At 32.4% G+C, this 18,228-nt stretch overlaps 1 protein-coding gene across 1 annotated transcript; it reads right to left on the minus strand.

The window, feature by feature from the left end:
• Positions 1–7,268: 7,268 nt before the first annotated feature.
• On the minus strand, positions 7,269–13,360 carry LOC145330552 (pseudopaline exporter CntI-like). Its single transcript, XM_080175172.1, has 11 exons — positions 13,095–13,360; positions 11,734–11,869; positions 11,292–11,334; positions 10,789–10,915; positions 10,057–10,160; positions 9,424–9,522; positions 9,132–9,192; positions 8,899–8,982; positions 8,506–8,590; positions 8,115–8,212; positions 7,269–7,673 (listed from the first exon to the last, which is right to left on the minus strand). The coding sequence occupies exons 1-11, from the start codon at positions 13,306–13,308 to the stop codon at positions 7,600–7,602; spliced, it is 1,125 nt and encodes a 374-aa protein (XP_080031298.1). The 5' UTR covers positions 13,309–13,360; the 3' UTR covers positions 7,269–7,599.
• Positions 13,361–18,228: the final 4,868 nt, after the last annotated feature.

The raw sequence follows: 18,228 nt of genomic DNA on the forward strand, positions 1-18,228 counted from the left end.
CCCCTACAACAACAAAAAAATCTAAATTGCTTGAAAACAATATGAAGCTTGCCTTATATTAAATAAACTGTTAGATAAGGAGACATGTATTGGGATAGAAAGGCTAAAACTAATATAAACAGAATAAATAGAAAATTGGATTGTGGACATTGGATAGAAAGAAACAAATAAAATTAACCAGATAGATTTTGAGATTTAACAGCTAGCAAAACCAGCATTAAATTTTTATATGTTATATAGACTCACAATTAAAATAGACTTTAGATAGTTAAACGATGGCAAGATATACAGACAGATATAAAGATAGATTTTAGAGCTAAAAAATTCTGCATTAATGTGTTAAATGATGTGCTAAAATGTTTGTGACAGTTGTGTCAGCAAAATAGACAAATGAATGCTTTATTAAAACAGCAAATAATTTTGAGGTTTTAAGCATGAATTTTGTGATTGCTTGTATTTTCCATATTTCCAAAAATTTGAGCAGTGGCGTTCAGAAGAGGGGTGTCAACAACCCATTAGAGAAGATATTAGGAAGATATGGTGAATATCTGAACAAACACACTTATGGATTTAAGCATTTTATAATTGCATCGATGTCTGTCAATAAGTAATGCAGCTAACATTATATATAAGAAAACAAGGATGACAACATCCATAAAAGCGAAGCACTGAAACGGAAGGACAAACGGACATTAACACTTGTATAGTGTCAGAACTGAATAATCATAATATAAATGTATAAGAGTCAAAGCAAAATTGTAAGTAAATTTGTTGAAAAACTGCTTGATTCAGGATAATGTTTATGGACATACTTCTATGAGTTGCTACGCTTTCTAAATCGTAACAACTATTAAAAGAATCACCATGCAAAATTTGAAATCGATAGGACAATTCTAACATGCCTAAATTAACGAAAAAAGCTATCCGTTACGGACAGACGGACGGACCAACCCTAATTATAGAAAAGCTTCGCTTTTAAAAAGCAGTTATGTAACTGTGATACAATATCAAAGTAAATAATCTTACGGAACATGTCGTTATTGTATAGCTTAAGTAATGCGACAAATAAAGGATTATTCTTTTATACTTTTAGTACTTTAGATTCAAAGGTACAAACATTTTTTTTTCTCGAATTCATTTGATTCGACGTGGAAAATTGGCTGATCATGACCATAGCTTTTGCTGTATTGTCAAAACAGGCCAGACAACTGTGTTGATTGTGTTGATACAAATTTCCCAATAACAAAACAAAAATATACTTGTGACAAGTGTTTACAAGTTGTCAACAAAAAAAATAGTCTGGTGGTCGGTTAATCTGTAATTAAAATGTATAATATTTTACTTCCACTTAGCCTCTTCGTGCAATTAAAGCATAACCATTTGTACAATCAAGTAAATGAAATGAAATAATCGTTATTACTCTTCTTTGAAATATCTATCATTGGCCAAGAGCAGCTAATTTCGAAGTTTTATTTTTTAACAGCTGTTTTGCAGTTACACCAAAAAGCTGTGTTCAAATGGGTTTCCATTATTATTCATATTTGTATTTTTAGTATTCATCATACTTTTTGTCAGGGGTTGAGGGTTCAATTTAAAAATGAACGTCTAAAATCCATCAAAGTGCCATCAAAGGCCTATGGCCTGTGTGAAGCTCCCCTATAAAGGAGAACTTATCAGTTTAGTAGTTATTAAAATCTGAAGCCTCAGACAAAAAACCTTAGTACTTAAATTAATAGGATATGGAATAAATCCTGTCTCTGGACAATTATATATGATAAGATGCAATACATGCTTTTTATGTATGGTGAAGAATCGGTTTTAATCCAGCGGAAATAAACTGGATTTGGAGCCATACTAAAAAATATTTGGAGGGAAATGCAGGTTCAATTTGTATTTACTTGACCTATCCCTTTTTTTCTGATTTATGCTAAAAGCAAAGACATTAGCATAATACTATGTCTAGTTGGCGTTAAATATAAATTAACTTTTATTAAAAGAAAAACAAGGATGACAACATACATAAGTAGCGAAGCACAAAATCTATAATAAAATAGACTAACAGACAAAATAATTTATAGAGCTGATTAACTATTTTCATAACAAAGAAAAGAAAGAGATATATATGCAAATAAATATGCAAAAACTTAAAATCATGAAACTTTGAAAAATTAAGGTTTATATCTGAAAGTTTTAAAAAGAGAAGCAGCTTAAAAGCAATCAGACTACCAAAGATTTTTCATACCTAAATATGGGGCATAAAGTCAGTAATATTGCTAAGTTTTAGTGGTGTAGGAGCCGAGTAAAACTGTTGCAAACAGTAAAAGCGTTTAAAGAGCTGTTTATAAGCAGTCTGGCCGCTATTGATGATGAATATTTAATTATGCTTCTTATTGTTGGGAAGTTTCACCCTTCTATCTTTTATAGGAGCCGAGAAAATCAGTTTTAGAAAATAAAAGCGGCTCTAAGCTGCTTAAAAGCAGTCCTACCGCTATTGATGTTTCAAACTTAATTATGCTCCATATTTATAGGAATGTTGACAAGAAGTTTCAGCCTTATACCTTTTACAGGAGCCGAGCAAATCAGTTTTTATAAATAAAAGCGGCTAAAAAGCTGCTTAAAGCAGTCTGACCGCTATTGATGTTTCATACTTAATAATGCTTCATATCAATAAGATTGTTGACAAGAAGTTTCAGCATTCTCTCTTTTACAGGTACCGACCAAATCAGTTTTGAAAAATAAAAGCGGCCAAAAAGCTGCTTAAAAGCAGTCCAACCGTTATTGATGTTTTATACAGAATTATGCTCCATATTGATTGAAATGTTGACAAGAAGTTTCAGCCTTCTCTCATTTACAGGAGCCAAGAAAATCAGTTTTGAAAATTAAAAGCGGCTAAAAAGCTGCTTAAAAGCAGTCCGACCGCTAACGATGTTTTATACTTAATTATGCTCCATAATGATGGGAATGTTGACAAAAAATTTCAGCCTTCTACCTTTTGTAGGAGCTGAGAAAATCACGTTTCCCCCAAAACGTTTCATACAGACATACAGACGGACATTTCAAATTTTAGAGTAGCTTCGCTACTAAAAAGGATTCATATGTATGTTTTTCCGTAGTGCCGAATACATTTTCTCAATGTGGATCCGAATCTGATTAATTTTTTTCGTTAGAATAAAACCAGTTCTGAACATTATCGAAAAATAATGTATCGCATTGTATTTTAGGTATAGAACGTTTCACGAAAGTAAAAATAAATTATAAAATAATCCCAGTTTTGTTTACCCGGGTCTTAAATTAAAGATATTTTATTGTATATAGTGTATTATATAGTCCATTTAGGTCGCAAAGAGAGATATTTAAAGCTTAGCCACTCTCACTCTCTATTTTTCTTATTCTTAAAAAGGGAAGGGGGAAAGAAAAAAAAGGGAAGGGGGGAAGAAAAAAGAGATGGGAGAAAAGGGGGTTTTCCCATCTCTTTTGAAGAGATTTTCTTCCCCCCTTCCCTTTTTCGGGAAAGAAAAATATGACGTAACCGCAATCATGTTCCGCAAAAGTAATACAAAATCGGGACAGATTGTATTGTGTCCATGTTATATTAGTTTAGATATTATTGAATGATTATTCCTTTTAAATTCTATAAAAATAAGTATAAAGGTTTCGCGATTTATTTAGATTATCAATTATTTGTGTTTTCTATTTAAAAGTACTGTCTGATAGGACCTAATTTTAACATAAATTGAGTTTATTCTAGTATTTTAAAACAAGGTTGATTGCATAAAATATATAAAAGCAAAAGATAATACTACATACTACATAATGAGCGAGATGACACTGTTGGTATTTTTTTCTTCTCGACTTTATGGTTTTAATAAAATTTTAACGGACACAAAATTGCTGCGCATTTTTTCAAATTCATTTTTGACAACATTTACATCGACCATGTGGCTTATATAAAAAGTGATCATAGCTGACACAATATCTACATATCCTTATACTAAAGTAACAGGATGTCTGTTTGTCTGTGTGTTTGTGTGTCTGTGTATCTGATGTCGCTAACCGCAGAACCGATGGGGTTCTCCTTAACAGGGTAGTTTCTCAAAGGTCCCGGGAAGGTTTATAACTATTTTGGGGTAGGGAACCAACGCCCTCCCAAGAGAAATCACAATAAATCGATTTTTCCCCCTCGAATAGAGACTCCTACGTAACATTGCAAAGTATCGTAGCAATTTGATAGAGACTCCTTTTGCAACATTGCAAGGTATCGTATCATTTTTTTTAAACACTAAACATTTCAAGTGCCGCTAGAGGAGTCACAGCTTTTCTTTAAGGAGGGTTTATTAGATTTAAGGGTAACTTTCTGCATAAATTTTAATAAAGTAATGTACATATTAGATTTGCCATTTTTATACTTTCAGATAAAATCACAAAGGCATTTCAAAAAATTCTTTTGCACAAGTTTACACAAAACAGAAAAAATTCACTATGAATTTGAGCCAAATTAAATCTATTAAGTGAAGCTAGTAATAAAGTAAGCTCAAAATAACCTTTATATAAAGTTATGAGACTTTTTTATCTGAAGCATGAGATATTAATAACTAATGAACTTATTGAGCCCATTTAAGGGAATCTTCACCTAGATGGTTTAAAGCTGTTTTATCCCACAGATACTTTTAATTTAACAGGCGATAATTACCAAAACAATTAAAGACGACAACTTTGTCCTTTGACCTATTCAACTTGAGAGATTTAATTGTAATTCTAATTAAAAACGTTCCTGGAACAAAAATTTTCACCAATTAAGCCGTTTATGGGGTCTTAATGGACGCAGACAATAGGCTGATTTTCTATGAATGATACATAATGATAATTCGAAATTACCTTTTTAGTTATTTGGTTTTATTGTATGAACTTTCTTTCTAATGACATATCAATTTCAGTTTCTGTGAAAAACTATAAACCTGATGTTTTTATCTTTTAAAACAATCTTTATATAATGCTAGAAAAATGTCTTAATTCAGTTACATAATATAATTTAAAGAAAGCTGTTGTTATGTTTACACACCATGTTTGTTTTTATCAAATTTAGATAAAGTATTAATTTTAAAGGTTTTGTTTTACTAAAACACTTAAAATCTAAGTTTAGGATAGAATTGTTACTGTTGAAAAATAACATAATCAGAAGGGTCTTTCAGCCGTTCGGCTCGGCAATAGGCATCTACTATTGAAATACAGCACGGATGAGAATAATGGCCGACTGCTAGACTGCTGCTCTATCTGTACAAATATTTGTTTGAATTTCCAAGTACAATTTTTTTCGGCTGCGGAAGCAGATTACAATTAACTCTCGGAGACAAGTTGTCGCTTTCGGTTCTAGTACTCTCCACACACCTGGAGTCATAAACGGGATTGTGGTTAAGCAACAACCAACTCTTGTATTGCAAGGGCTTTGTCTAGGAAGCCTAACTTTACTTGGTAATGAGTTGCGCCTGTTTTTAGATCAAGTCCCCATGCTCTTTTGCTATTGATGTCACGCACTTGACATAGCAAAAGTATGCAAAAGTATCTAAAATGAAGCAATGTGGTCCAGCCTCGAACCCGACAGCTACTTGCCATTAAGCCGGCTCGTTATCAATTACGCGAATACCGAATGGATTGTTATTGTTGAGTTACTTGTTGTTTTGTATTTTCTATCATTTAGCAGGTTGCTAGAAAATTAAGCAACACAATTGCCTAACCCTGAAAGTAATAATTAAACTTAATAATTCTATATTAGTACTGCCCATTTTAAATCATAAAAAGGCGAGGATTTTCAAATAAAGACAATTTAGAAAAGAAACAAAACAAAGCATAAAGTACATACTATAAACCGTAGAGAAAATGTTCTTTTGGTGCAAATGAGACACAGCAGTCAATGGCCAACGTAGACACGAACTGTACTGTGCTATTGGAATATTATAAACCTTTGAAACAAATTATAGTATACCATACCTAGAGCCTTTTTAGTTTTTGAATAAAAGGATTGAGATTCTACTTTTTTGCAAAAACATGTTCAAGGTACAAAGTTCCACAGACACAATTTTGTAATTTTTATCATGTTAATCCTTATACTAAAGTAACAGGATGTTTGTGTGTTTGTGTGTCTGTGTGTTTGTACCGAAGGATCTCGCTAACCGCTGAACCGATCGGGTTCTCCTTATCAGGGTAGATTCTCATATGTCCCGGGAAGGTTTATAACTATTTTGGGGGAGGGTACCACCAACCTCCCTAGAGAAATTAATTTTTTTTTAAATTTCTCGAAATTAGAAACAGAGAGTTCAACGAAACATAAACGTCAAACGCAAAATATAGCCATATTTCAAATATAAAAAAAAAACATTTAAAGTGCCACTAGAGGCCTCTAGGGGCGTAGCTGCTAGTAACCAATAAAGGAGTATCAACATAATGATAATCATAATTCTTTCTCAGTAACTAGCGGCTACGCCCCTAGAGGCCTCTAGTGGCACTTTAAATGTTTTTGTGTGATAAAGTCTCTACTATAATTTTTTACGTACGATACCTCTTCATTTGACGTTGAAGTCTCCTAAATGTTTTTTAAAATTTTGATTTTTTTGTCATTTCTCTTGGGAGGGTGGTGGTACCCTCCCCCAAAATAGTTATAAACCTTCCCGGGACATATGAGAATCTACCCTGTTAAGGAGAACCCGATCGGTTCAGCGGTTAGCGAGATCCTTCGGTACAAACACACAAACACACAAACACACAAACACACAAACACACAGACACACACACAAACATCCTGTTACTTTATTATAAGGATTAAAGCTGTAAACATAGAGATTACTTCTCTTTAAGCTGATTTAAGTATTTGGTTAAATTAAATACTGCAAAACAAGTTTGGATAAATCTTTCAGAGGTAGAATAAAGTTAGTCTATTGGCCACCCAATGTCATCTATTTTTGTAAAAAAAAAAGTAAAAATGCTTCTCAGAAAAATTTGAACCAGAGAAGAACTTGATAGGAACATGATTTTATAGGATAATTTCTACTTTTCCTCAGTGTGTTACTTCTACACTATTCGCATACCCCTGAATTAAAATATTACTTCTCAGTCCTTTAGAATAAGTTATTCAGTCCCCAAGCATGATGTGAATGTTAAGTTGATATACTTTGTAAATAGGGCACCTTATATATTTAGCGCATAGATAAAGGGGAGCTTAAATATTCTCAAAGGACATACTCATATCATCAACCATCGAACGGGCAATTCAACAGATTAATTGTTTATTAAATATTTTAAGTAAATACAAAAACAATACATATCATACTTTATTTGGCATCTGAAGAATGTACATATCTGTGCAAAAGCAAGATAAAATACAAAATTGTTATTTATCGCATCGTTTTATAGACAGTTTTTCGCAGATGCTAAAACAACAAATAAAAAGTATTGATTTTATGATTTTTATCTTAATATTCGTTAAAAATTGTCTATAATAAGATGTTATATATGATTTTTCCGTATGGGTGAGAACCGGTTCTAATCCAGGGGATATTAATCGGTTTCGAAGCCATACTGAAAATTTAATTAGAATACTTTGTCTGTCTAAATTGCTTCATAACCATTTCTAGTTTGTAATCTGTGATAAAACCATTCAGAAAGCCCTGATACCGTAACACCTTAATAACAAATAAACAAGGATGAAAACATACACAGGAGCGAGTCTTGTAGAATATAAGAACTTAAAATGCAGAATATTAATTTGTAAGTCTAGACAAAGTTGTACAAAATTTTTTAAACACAGGATAAAAGAACATACTTTCATGTTTAGAATTGAATTATGGGGGTACCTTGTACCCAATATAACCTAACCTATCAGTAAAGGTTCATAAACCACCGCCTGATTTTTAAATCGGTATAATGACATAAAGCAGACAACCAACTTAGTCAGACAACTGTGAAGCAAAAACATTCAATTCTACCTCTTTAACTATACACTAATGCGAGCATTTGACATTACACATTAAGTAAAATATTTAGTTTTGACATAGAAACGAACCCTTTTTAAGCTGATGCACTTTGTTTTACACAACTGATGCAAGTTTACAAAAGTGTATTACCTAGACAGACTAGAGAAGCTCCAATCATACTGATAGTGTCAGGCGCTGCCTGGTCTATTATGGATTGGATTAAATAAGCCAATACTATCTCAAAAGACCTAGAATTATAATATTTATTATCACATGCATAATTGTATTTTCATTTTATATTTAGTAAAACAACGTTTTTTACTTCTATTTTATCCATCTTTAACTTAAAGATTCATGCTTTCGCAATCTTCAGAAAGATACATTATATTATATAATACTATACTTTTAGAACTGTTTTTACGAAATATACTTTACAGCATGTGTTATTTTTCGTTGGAGGGTGTTAACCCTCCCTTCCCCCCCCCCCCCCCTCTCGCAGAAAGCTGTTTATAATACGATGCGAGAAAAAACTATTAAAGACCTTAGTGTTTCAACAAGAGTAGGTGAAATCATTTGTAAAGATTTTACCACAGCTTTGTAGGCCAGCAAACTGTTCAGCCCCAATCCTTAAACAAGTATTTATAATTTGTTAATATCTATAACAACAACTTTGAATACTCTCAGTTGTATAGGTCCAATCCCATACAAATCTAATCAGCTTCTTAATTAAGCTACATACCAGTTCAGCTAAATCCTTAGAATTGTTTAGATTCATTTTTAAGCCTTATGAAAATTAAAATGTATGTTTATGTTACTCAAAGAATGGCCTGCAGAAGAGGGTTGTAGGGAGAGGATAAAATCACTTTACACTTGTACACTATTAGAGTACAATTATGTGCGTCCGTCACCTACCATTTATAATCTGTAATATTACCTATTAGAACAATCCATTGAATATAAGAGTACTCAACTATTCGTGGGCTAAAAATTAGACAACCAGGAACTACAAATTCCAGACCTAAAATAGAAAAAAAAAATTTACGACCCGTTTACCTATTGTCTCAGTTTTCTATTGTGCTAGACGTTTATATATTATTCTGGTATTTTTATTTATAATTGGCTAAGGTAAAAATGTTATAGGTAGTTTCAATTATTCTTCAAATTTACCTGATGCCAAACACAAAGCAGCCCCAGCCACCCAAAAAACAATAATATCGGATGAAACCTCCTATAATCAATGTTAATAAAAAATGAAATGTAAGGATGTCTCTATTAGGAATAATGTAATTTTTGATAGAGTTACATGAAAATTTAGTTTAGACTTACAAATATTGTTAAATATTGAATGCACTGAAAATTTATATATTTGTCAATGTTTGATTTTTTAGCTTTGATTTCATGGATTTTGTAATCTTTGTTTTATACAACTCGTCTTTTTTATCAGAATGAATGTTAATACCTTGGAAAAATTTGCAATAACATTAGCAGCTCCAGTAAAGATAGAACAGAGAATAGCCAAAACTATTCCTATGGCAACTGTACTACTTTCTTCACTAACCTAAGTAAAATAATTTTTTTTCTTGTATTTAAGATATATACAAGTAATAATTAAAACATTATTAACAAGAAACAAACAAAAAGTTAGCCAATCATAAATGCCAGGTATAAAAAAATAGGATTACAATTACAGGTACATCATCATGGTTGCCAGGGTATACTGAACACTATGTTTACAAAAACAGTTGTCTCATCATGGTTGCCGGAGAATACAAAAAACTAGGTTTACAATTACAGGTACATCATCATGGTTGCCAGGGTATACTGAACACTAAGTTTACAAACACAGTTACCTCATCATGGTTGCCGGAGAATAAAAAACTAGGTTTACAAATACAAGTACATCATCATGGTTGCCAGGGTATACTGAATACTAAGTTTACAAACACAGTTGCCTCATCATGGTTGCCGGAGAATACAAAAAACTAGGTTTACAATTACAGGTACATCATCATGGTTGCCAGGGCATAAAAAAGCTAATTTTACAAACACAGTTGCCAGCGTAAAAATAAACTAGGTTTAAAAGCATATTTACCTCATCATGGTTGCCAGGGAATAAAAAACTTGGTTTGCAGACAAGGATGACACCTGCCAGTAACCCTGTCATTGATAGCACCTTTACAACAGTGGGTCGTTCACCTAATTACAATATTCAAATTTCAGTAATTTCAATTATTTTGAGGAATATATTTTTTTGAGCTGGATAGTCGCCAAAGGTTAAATCAGGGGACTTTCGGCGGCAGATAGAAAAATAGGGTGAATTATGAATAAGTTTGCAAGCTTGCTTGGCACCTTAGTGATGTAAAACATTTTGGATCTTCATATTACTTCTTCCATCGCCCCTATATCGCCCCTCCACCGCCCCTCTATCGCTCTTTCTCCAAATTTATATTACATTGCACTTTGATGGCCCCTACATCGCCACTCCATCGCCCCTTCATCGCCCCTACATCGCTCCTTCTTCAAATTTATATTACATTGCACTTTGATGACCCCTACATTGCCACTCCATCGCCCCTTCATCGCCCCTACATCGCTCCTTCTTCAAATTTATATTACATTGCAACTTGATGGCCCCTACATCGCTCCTCCATCGCCCCTCCCTTGCCCCTTCATCACCCCTACATCGCCCCTTCATCGCTCCTTCTCAAAATTTATATTACATTGCACTTTGACGGCCCCTAAATCGCCACGCCCCTTCATCGCCAATCCATCGCCCCTCCATCGCTCCTTTTCCAAATTTATATTGCATTGCAGTGATACTTACCAAGAATAAATATGGCAATGATGTAAGTAGATAGCGGAGCTGTGAAAATAATTGTTAAAGCATCAGGTACTGGCATCAGGGTTACACTGTATAGAGCTGAGGTCAGACCTAAAGCTCCAACAATACCCTAGTAAATAATAAGTGTAATCATTATATAGGCATAAAAGAATAACTTTCTTGAAAAAGTTATGAAACATTTCACATGTATCTTTTTATGTTTTCATATATATAATTTTGTACTTTGACTGACAGACGCTCATGTGTCTAGGGAACCTTCGCCAAATGTTATAAAGCATTAATAAAATTACAAATACCCCGTGGAGTTACGGGCTGACAAGACCGACAAACAGATATACAGACATACAAAGTGATTTATAGAGTGGCTTAGCTAGATAAGGGCAAGAAGTCAAGCTTGGTTTACACATTGAAAGAGTGAAAATTACAGACACACCGACAGACAATAAGAATAACTTCACTTCTTGCATGCATAAGGGGTATATTACCTGCATCATAACAATTCCTATCTTTATACACCAAACTTGTTTTCTAAAAAAATAGACAACAAATAAAGATTTAGTAAAGATATACAGAGTGAGGGAAATTAAGCTTTGTAGATCACAATTTATATGTTTTAAAATAATCTTCACAAGCAGCGTTGAAGGAAAAAGGCAACAATTTTTAAAAAGAACCTTAAACTGTAATATAGTAATATAACTATTGTGAACTATGCTTTTACTTTCCCTACAACTAGATTTGATTACGTGTAGTTTTGCTTCGCACCTAGCCTGCAGGGGAATTTAGGAAAGGTCAGGTAGATATCCTAAAATACATTTATAAAGATTCACTGAAAAAAAAACAGTCATTTTAGACAAAGAATTGCAGACAGAAGGCAGGACATACAGACAGACTGGATCAAAGGGTGGCTAAGATACTAACAAATCTTACCTGAGAATAATACCCAGAATAATGCACTGAACACACCCCCTGACAACAGTGGCATCTATGGGAGAAACTTTGAAGTGAACAAGAATGAAATTGTTAGCAGTAAACAGTACTCCAGATAATACTGCCAACACCATTCCTGGAAAAAATATAAATTTTTACTTATTTAACTTTCCAGCGACATATCTATTAAAAGCGAAGCTACTCTATAATTGGAAATGAATGTCTGTCAGTTTGTACGCCTAATATTCAAGATATGTAGGGTGTAGACGGTTGATTTTTTTGTAAAGATTTGCTGTAAAAATTAGTATCCCGTACATAATTAACATAGTCCTTGTAATTTTTTTGGGAGAAAATATCAAAGACCAATTAGCATCTATCCTTTATTCTTTTTCCTCCTAATCTGCTTAGCTGAACTGTTACTTAAGTTTATATAAATGTTGACATCCTTGTTATAATGTGATTCAAGAAATGATAGATTGAAAACATTAAATGCTCATATACATATTCTTTTAGTAATCATTAACAAGGCAAGTTTGAAGGAAAAAAAGTAAATGATCATTTGCCCTTCCCCCTCCCCCCCCCCCACCTTCTTCTTTAAGTGCTTTTAGAGGCCGCTGGGGGCGTGACATCTAGTATATCATAAATTGTTTGTTTGTTTGTTTTTGTACTGTGCAATATATGTTAGTAATATAAATACTAAATACTCATATGCATAAATATATGTCAACAATCAAGGACAAGGAACAAAGAATCTGGCGGCAAATAATCATAATCCCTCCCTTTCATATCTAAATTTTTAAATTTAAAATAAGAGGTAATGAGAATTTCTTTTCTGTTGTTGTTTTAGCCCTGATTCTCTGAAGTTAGGACTCGCAATTCTCGTGGAAGCTACTCAATTATTACATAAACCTTGCCTTGAATTTTTGGCAGGTGTTCCATTTTAAGCCACCCTAATTAATGACACTCTCATAAGAGGAGTATGAACGAGGGAAAGCATGGTTAAAACTGCTTGATTGGTAGAATTCTGACTTACGACAAATCTCCGTCCTTACAACCTTAGGGCATCTCAGGGAAGGTTGCGTGATCATAATCTAACAAATTGCGACAGCATTTGTCACCTAAGTGCAAAGTCTATGTGGAGACTTGAACTCGGTTTCTCCCAACCACAGCGTAGAGCGCTAACCACTTCACTATGGGACTCCCTATGTCTTTTCTGTTATGTCTGGCTCCGAACCCAATTCCCAAATATAACCTACCTAAAGTAATAAACAAACGAACAAAAACTACATTACCCCTCATTATTTTCAATTTACAGACTAAGAAGAAAAATGCTAAAAATTTAATAATCTCATTAGATTTACCTATGAAACTTTTGTATGTTGACGATCTGACAATCCCAATATCTTCATCTGTATTTTCTGAACAACTAACTTTTACAATTTCATTAACATTATCTGTCTCTGTTTCTGGGAGTGGTGGAGCTATTCTACCATTTTGTATCAAACTGTCTTCTGCTTGTGCTTGTAGTAGGCTTGTGGATTCACCGTAAATTAAATCAGGGTGGTTTGATGCCATTGTAGTTTAAATTGGTTGAGAAAAAAACTACTCTTTACTGAAGATTTGATTTTTTTCTGAAACTATAGGATTAAATATTTTTTTTCTTTTAACATCTTTAAGTGAAGCTTTTCTGTATTTAGGGACGGTCAGTATGCACCCATAACTTACAGCACTTACAGTCAATTCAAGTATTTGTCAGTCAGCTAATATTGTATTATCGATTTTAAAACTTGCATAGTGATTCTTGTAACAGTTTAGTACAACTCAGAAAGCGTAGCGCTTCTATATTTGTGACCAGAAAGTCATTGTGATCATTTTTAATTTTAACATGATGACTTTTTGGCTTTTACAAATGCAAATGTTCACATTATATACCCTAGACTTTTTTTATATAAATTACAAGCTCGATTAGGTATATTAAATTTTGATTATTTTAAATGCGGTGTTAGTTACTCTACATTTTTAAATGTTTGTTGAGCTTCGCTTTCATGGATGGTGTAATCCATTTTTTACGTTTAGTAATATTAATACACACGTCACACATGTCAAAAGCAGCATAAATATGATATCCTTAGAACAAGAATTTAGCATTAAGAAGCGCAGCAATATGACAATTGTCAATTCAACGTATGTATGGAGGAACAAAAAAAATAGGGATCTAAGGGATAAGACAATTGCCGATAGATTGATGTAATCCCCAATAATTTTACACAATATTACCCTTTCTGTAGATTAAAATTAGTGGTTGAAACTTATGAACACTGAACTAAATTAACCAACCAATCAAATTCACCGAAGCCCCCCAAACCAACGAATAAGAAAACGTTATTAGGAAACTTTTGGGACTAGTGTAATAAACATTTCATTGTCACCTCTCCCTCTGATAAAAACAGTTTATTATATGGTATGAAAAGAGGATTTACTCAATTTATGACTGGTTTAGTCAATGCAGCTCTGAAGTTGTACATTTTCAAAAGCGAAGCTTTTCTATAATTAGGGTCGGTCCGCCCGTAACGGATAGCTTTTTTCGTTAATTTAGGCATGTTAGAATTATCCTATCCATTTCAAACTTTGCATGGTGATTCCTGTAGTAGTTAGGCACGATTTAGAAAGCGTAGCAACTCTATAATCATTATCAGAATGTCCCTACATCTATTTTAAACATGTTGATTTTTTTTACTTTTTAACAACTAATTTTTATCTGATCTAATTTTCCGATTGATCTGATTTTTGGTATACTGATTCCTGGGACAACACATTACAATATTATAAGCAAAGCAACCCTATAATCAAGTCCTAAAATTTAAGTATATCCATAAACATTATTCTGTATCAAGCAGTTTTTCAACAAATTTACATACAATTTTGCTTCGACTCTTATATATTTATATTCTGATTATTCAGTTCTGACACTATACAAGTGTTGATGTCCGTTTGTCCTACCGTTTCAGTGCTTTGCTTTTATGGATAATGTCATCCTTGTTGTAGTAAGAAATTATTGATTTGATTTATTATTACATTTAATTTTGTTCATTGATAAATAAGTAAAATTTTTAGTAGCGAATCTACTCTATAATTCACTTTGTCCGTCCGTCCGTCAGTCAGTCCGTCAGTCAGTCCGTCAGTCCGCAACGCTATGGGGGAAATGGGATTTACTCAGCTCCTATAAAAGATAGAATGCTGAAATTTTTTGACAACATTCCCATTATTAAGGAGCACAATTGACTATAAAACATCATTTGCGATCGGACCGATTTTTAGCAGGTTTTAGGCTATTTTTATATTTTTTCACATTTTTCTCCAAATCTTCAGTGTTTATGGTCCGATTTTCAAAATTTTTTCAGTTACAGATATCAAAATTAAATTTCCTGTCGTTTAAAGAAACAATCATGAAGGCCAGACTGCCTTTTTAGCAGGTTTTAGGCTATTTTTATATTTTTCACATTTTTCTCCATATCTTCAGTGTATGGTCCGATTTTCAAAATTTTTTCAGTTATAGATATCAAAATTAAATTTTCCATCTTTTAAAGAAGACAACCATGACGGCCAGACTGCCTTTTCAGCAGGTTTTAGGCTGTTTTTTTATATTTTTAACATTTTTCTCCATATCTTCAGTGTTTATAGTCCGATTTTCAATTTTTTTTCAGTTGTAGATATCAAAATTAAATTTCCTGTCTTGAAAGGAAATAACCATGATGGACAGACTGCCTTTTTGGCAGGTTTTAGGCTATTTATAAATATATTTAACGTTTTTTTCCATATCTTCAGTGTATATGGTCCAATTTTCCAAATTTTTAAAGTTTTTAAGGATTTAAAAATTAAATTTTTTGTTGTTTTAAGAAAACAACCATGGCGGCCAGACTGTCTGTCATCAGGTTTTTGGCTATTTTTATATGTTTTACATATTTCCCAAGATCTTTGTTTATTTTGATCCAATTTTCAAACTTTTATGGGATATCAGTATCAAAAAAATTTTTCCCATTGTTATGAGCAAAGCATCTTTAATATAATTTACTTTGACCATCGTCATCATACAAAATAAAACAAGGTTTCATATTTATTTTATCCAATAAATCTATTCTTGATTTTAGTAAAAACCTTTTAAATCTACCTGTACGTATTCCCATCTACGATTTTTTGTGCTTCGCTACTTATGGATGTTGTCATCCTTGTTTATATTATTATAAGAAAATTAGGATATATTGCTGGTAACGAATATTGCCAAAAATCTATGAATTATAAAGGCTACTAGCTGCCAAACGGCTGAACGTACAGATCATGCCCGCACACTGTTTTAAGCAGCATAAGAAGGCCTACAAATAATCTGGAATAGCCATAAATCAATAATGAATAATTATCTCGCAGTGCAGAGAAATGCGCGAAAAAGGCCTATTTTACGCGTTTTTTCTTCAGTGAAGCTTTCCCTGTGCATCATTGGATCTTGGCTATTCCAGAATATTTGTAGGCCTTCTTATACCGCTTAAAATGATGTGCGGGTCTGATCTGTACGTTCAGCCGTTTGGCAGCTAGCAGCCTTTAAAATTCATAGATTTTTGGCAATATTTGTTACCAGCAATGTTTTTACCGTGAACTGCAGTAGATCCGAAAATTAAACCTTATTTTTATATAATAGAGGAAGAAATTAACTTAATATCTAATTTACTTTAGATAACATTTACATTTACATTCAGCTTTAACAGATTAGAGTACTAAAACTAACTGCCCAAATTCTTGAGCTTATTCCGTCTCTAACGTGTTTCCAATTTTATATTAAATATCCCGCACTTTTAAAAAGGACCCCTCCTTACAAAAAGGCCACACGTTTTGTAATATGCTATTTGTATGTGTTACATCCTATGAAGCAATTTTAGTTATGGGTCCCATAAATTTGGTTCACAATTTTCAGGGAAGCTTAGTAGTGTGTTAGGGTAAAATTTTTAGATGGGGGTAAAATTTGATATATTTCCCAAAAATTTTGAGGGAGTAATTTTCTCCGATTTTAACCCTTTTTAACAGTTTCGAAGTTTTATATAAAGTGGCAATTAACGAGAAGATACAAACTGAATGAACATTTTTTTTCTCACACTATTGTAGTGGACAGACCTAAATTCAGAATGGCTGCGCTCCTCATAATAATAATGTGCTTGTAAATATATCTAGTTTAGGTTAACATGATTTTAATTTATATTGCTATTGAGTTGTTGATTCCTCCCCCCAAAATACATATAGTCCACTATTGTAATACTTGACATTTCATTCGTCCTATTTCTGACCATAATCCTTATTTTGGCGCAACACCATCATAATTCTGTAAATATTGCCTTTATTGGGTTTTTGATCCCTTCTCCCAAAATATATAAGGGGAAGAGATCTAATTCTATTGCATTTAGCCCATAAATTATATAGTGTATGGATGAACCCATATAGGAAACTACTTTTAATTTGTTGGTTGTGTGAAATTTTCTTACATAAAGAACAAAATTTAACAGTAAACATATATATTTTGTATATTATGTAAAGGAAGTCAGTTATGTAACCTTTAAATGTATTGATGAAATGCACACTTTTTCAATGAATATAAAGCTTATTTAAAGTTCAATATAAAAAAATAATTAAATCGAACAAATAATAGATTTGTATAAAATAAAAGCAATCTGAAACGCTTCTAATTTAGTAATGAAAAGTAATAAAAAAATTCTCATTATAAATTCATCTCTAGTCCTTATTGTCGTCGTTGAATAGCAAATACGACATTTAACTCACTCGGTTTTCATTTCCAGACAGCCCGAGGTTGCATTCCAGACAGACGGAGATTAGTTTTGTAGATTTTTCATACAAAATTTTTAAATGTTTTATTATGTAGAATTAATAATTTTAAATTAAATATATAGTTTGAAAATTATTTTAAAACTTGATTATTTTTATTACCACCCCTTTTCTGTCTGCATCGAAGTTGCATTGTGATAGTAAACAGAAGTGCCAAATGAATATTTTTTATAACAAAGAAAAAATGTTCCAAACAGTGAATTTAAAAATCCGCAAAAATAAAATTTTAAAACAATCTTATCACTTTAATCAATAAATAGGCACATTCGACCTTCAAAAAATTAAAGAAAGATTATTTGATCATCAGATTTTTATAATATTAAAAATTTACAGATGTGTGGGGAAAAGTTATGGTAACTCAGTCTGTGTATCATTTGGTGGAAGTTGCACTTTTCCTTATTTAATCTGTGATTTTTTATTTTATTATTAAAAACAAAGTTATTTTTGGTGATATTATAGTGATATAGAATATTTAAATACATAATAGTGATTTAAGTTACTTAAAAATGGTTAATTTACCTTTTGTACGGTATTTTGACTATTTTTTACAATGTAATTAAGTTTGTACTGTGAATAATAATAACAAATAGGGGATATTAAATACATGCAGTA

The sequence above is a fragment of the Acartia tonsa genome, chromosome 10 (assembly GCF_053477335.1).
Source record: "Acartia tonsa isolate MP-2025a chromosome 10, ASM5347733v1, whole genome shotgun sequence".
Lineage (NCBI taxonomy): Eukaryota > Metazoa > Arthropoda > Copepoda > Calanoida > Acartiidae > Acartia > Acartia tonsa.